This window comes from Salvia hispanica, chromosome 3 (genome assembly GCF_023119035.1).
Source record: "Salvia hispanica cultivar TCC Black 2014 chromosome 3, UniMelb_Shisp_WGS_1.0, whole genome shotgun sequence".
Taxonomy (NCBI): Eukaryota; Viridiplantae; Streptophyta; class Magnoliopsida; order Lamiales; family Lamiaceae; genus Salvia; species Salvia hispanica.
The window spans coordinates 19345682-19348041 of record NC_062967.1 but is presented as its reverse complement, the minus strand read 5'-3'; the positions used below and the strand labels follow the sequence as shown (position 1 = coordinate 19348041).

Sequence of the window (2360 nt, the reverse complement as noted above, 5' to 3'; positions counted from 1 at the left end):
TACACCTCACAGCTCTGTCTGGTCGGGATGCGGGGGCGAGGGAATCGTCTTTTGAGTATAAGTATCGCTATAGAGTGTTGTAGAATCTTATGGCTCTCATTAAGAGGATAATAGGCTAATCAGAAAAATTAGATACATGGGCAATAAATTGAGACAGTTAGGTGTGTGTTAGTTAAATCTGCACAAAATAAATTAATGCAATACTAAAATAAAATAGATTCAATGTATAAACTGGTCCTTTATATAGATGGCGCTCACACCCTCCTTCCTTGCACCTTATCCTTCTCGTATTCTTCTTCAAAGCTAGTAGCAATGCAACGACGCCGTTTAGTGATTCTGTTTGCTTTGATTTGTGTGGTGAGTGGCTTTGAGTTTGAGGATCAGAAGAACTTCTTCTACTCTGATCCAAACCCAGGTGAGTATATACTTCAAATTCTGTTTTTTTTTTTCACAATTTTGTTTGCTCATGATGAATACTAACATGTGCTTCTAGTTTCATACACCCCTCCAGCTACTTCAACACCTTCTCCGGCTAACTGCGGTGTTCCCCCAGCTAACGGGGGCCACCACGCATCCAATCCGACATCACCCGGAAGCGGACACTACCACTCTCCCCCAAGATCCACCTCGGGCCCGCCATCTACACCTGGCGTTGCAGTACCGCCACCACCTTCTGATCCGACCTCGCCTCCCTATACCTGCACGTGAGTACACTAGATCACTTCCATTTTTACACTTAGAGGCTGTTCGGTTGCCATATTTACTTGTGACTTAAGGTTATGGCATTCTTATCTCTTTTTCGGTTACATTTTTTTTTAAAACTCAGTTAGTTACATTGTATCTTGGCATGCCTCCATAATGTTAAGATTAGATTGTATCTCATGATTTAATTCTAGATATATTCTACTGTGGCTCATCTCATACTGTATCTCACTATTATCACGTGCTTTCACTGGCAGACACACATGTAACAATCAAGGGGCTTAAGCCCCTAATGAATCAATATTTTTTTTCATTTTTCTTTATATATTTTAGCTTAATTTAATGAATCAATATTTTTTCATTTTTCTTTATATATTGTCGCTTAATTTATGCAAAATTTATGTAGACATATTTTCGAATAAATTTTAGTAGACATAGCCCCTACCGATCTACTGTTATACTGTTATGCATCCGCCCTTGTGTGAATTTTCCAAATATGTTTTTGGTAACTAAGATAATATTCTGGCTCCGCCCTTGGAAACAGGTACTGGAAGACGCACCCGAGTGCGATATGGGGGTTGTTGGGGTGGTGGGGATCGGTGGGGAACTCGTTTGGCGTGAGCAACATTCCCGGGATGGGAGCGAAGATGAACCTGCTGCAGGCGCTCTCCAACACGCGAACAGACGGTTACGGTGAAATCTGCAGACAAGGCACGGCTGCGCTGCTGAATTCAATGATCGATGCCAAATTCCCTTACACGTCTGCGCAGGTCAGGGATGCATTTACGGCGGCGCTCACCTCCAGCAACGCCGCAGCAGCTCAGGCGCGCCTCTTCAAGCTCGCTAATGAGGCCAAAACCTATCCCACACTCTGATTATTTTGGTTGAGATTTTATTCTATTTCTGTTGTATTGTTCAGTATTAAACTGCTATGTTTTGTAGCAGACTTTTTGCAATTATTTCTTAATTTTCATATCAAAGAGACATGTCTTGTTGTTTGGAATCAATGAAATATATTTTCTGGAATCTGAATGTAGAGCAATAAACCATGATGAAGCAAATTTATTTTAGGAGAATTGAAATCGGAAAAGCTAAAATTCGAAGTTACTACTAAAATTAAACAATTACTAGATCCTATTATCTGGTTTCATTTATCTTTAATAACAATAATGTAGCGACGCCTATACACATCGTGAACTATACTAAATTCGAAGCATACATGAATACTTTGATTGCGTTAATTAAATAAAATATGGAAATTATTTGATGGTGCACGCAAGCAATTAATATGATGTGCCTGTGTGATTTGAAAAATCAATTCATGAATTGAATTTCAGTTAATGGACGGTAGATATAATTTAATTGAATAAATTTAATATAGATGATAAATTTAATTGAATGTTATAAAAAATATAATTGAAATTTAATGAATAAATTAATAATTAAGATGATAAGTATTATACATAAAATATTACTACCTCCGTCCACGAAAATTCGTTGGGCACGGGTTTTAAGAAATGTAATGGAAAGTGATTTGAAAAGTTAGTGGGTTGTGGGTCCTACTTTTATATATTAGTTTTATAATAAAATGTGAGTAGGAATGAGTTAGTGGAATATGGGGTCCACTACCAAAAATGGTAAAAATAAAATGGGACAAA

General features: G+C 37.8%; 1 protein-coding gene across 1 annotated transcript; it reads left to right on the top strand.

Annotated features, from left to right (window-relative positions):
• The first annotated feature begins 259 nt into the window (after nucleotides 1–259).
• Nucleotides 260–1728, top strand: LOC125216621 (protodermal factor 1-like). The gene is made up of 3 exons (XM_048118375.1): nucleotides 260–415; nucleotides 494–704; nucleotides 1247–1728. Exons 1-3 carry the CDS (start codon nucleotides 313–315, stop codon nucleotides 1575–1577), a joined length of 645 nt encoding a protein of 214 aa, XP_047974332.1. The 5' UTR covers nucleotides 260–312; the 3' UTR covers nucleotides 1578–1728.
• Nucleotides 1729–2360: the final 632 nt, after the last annotated feature.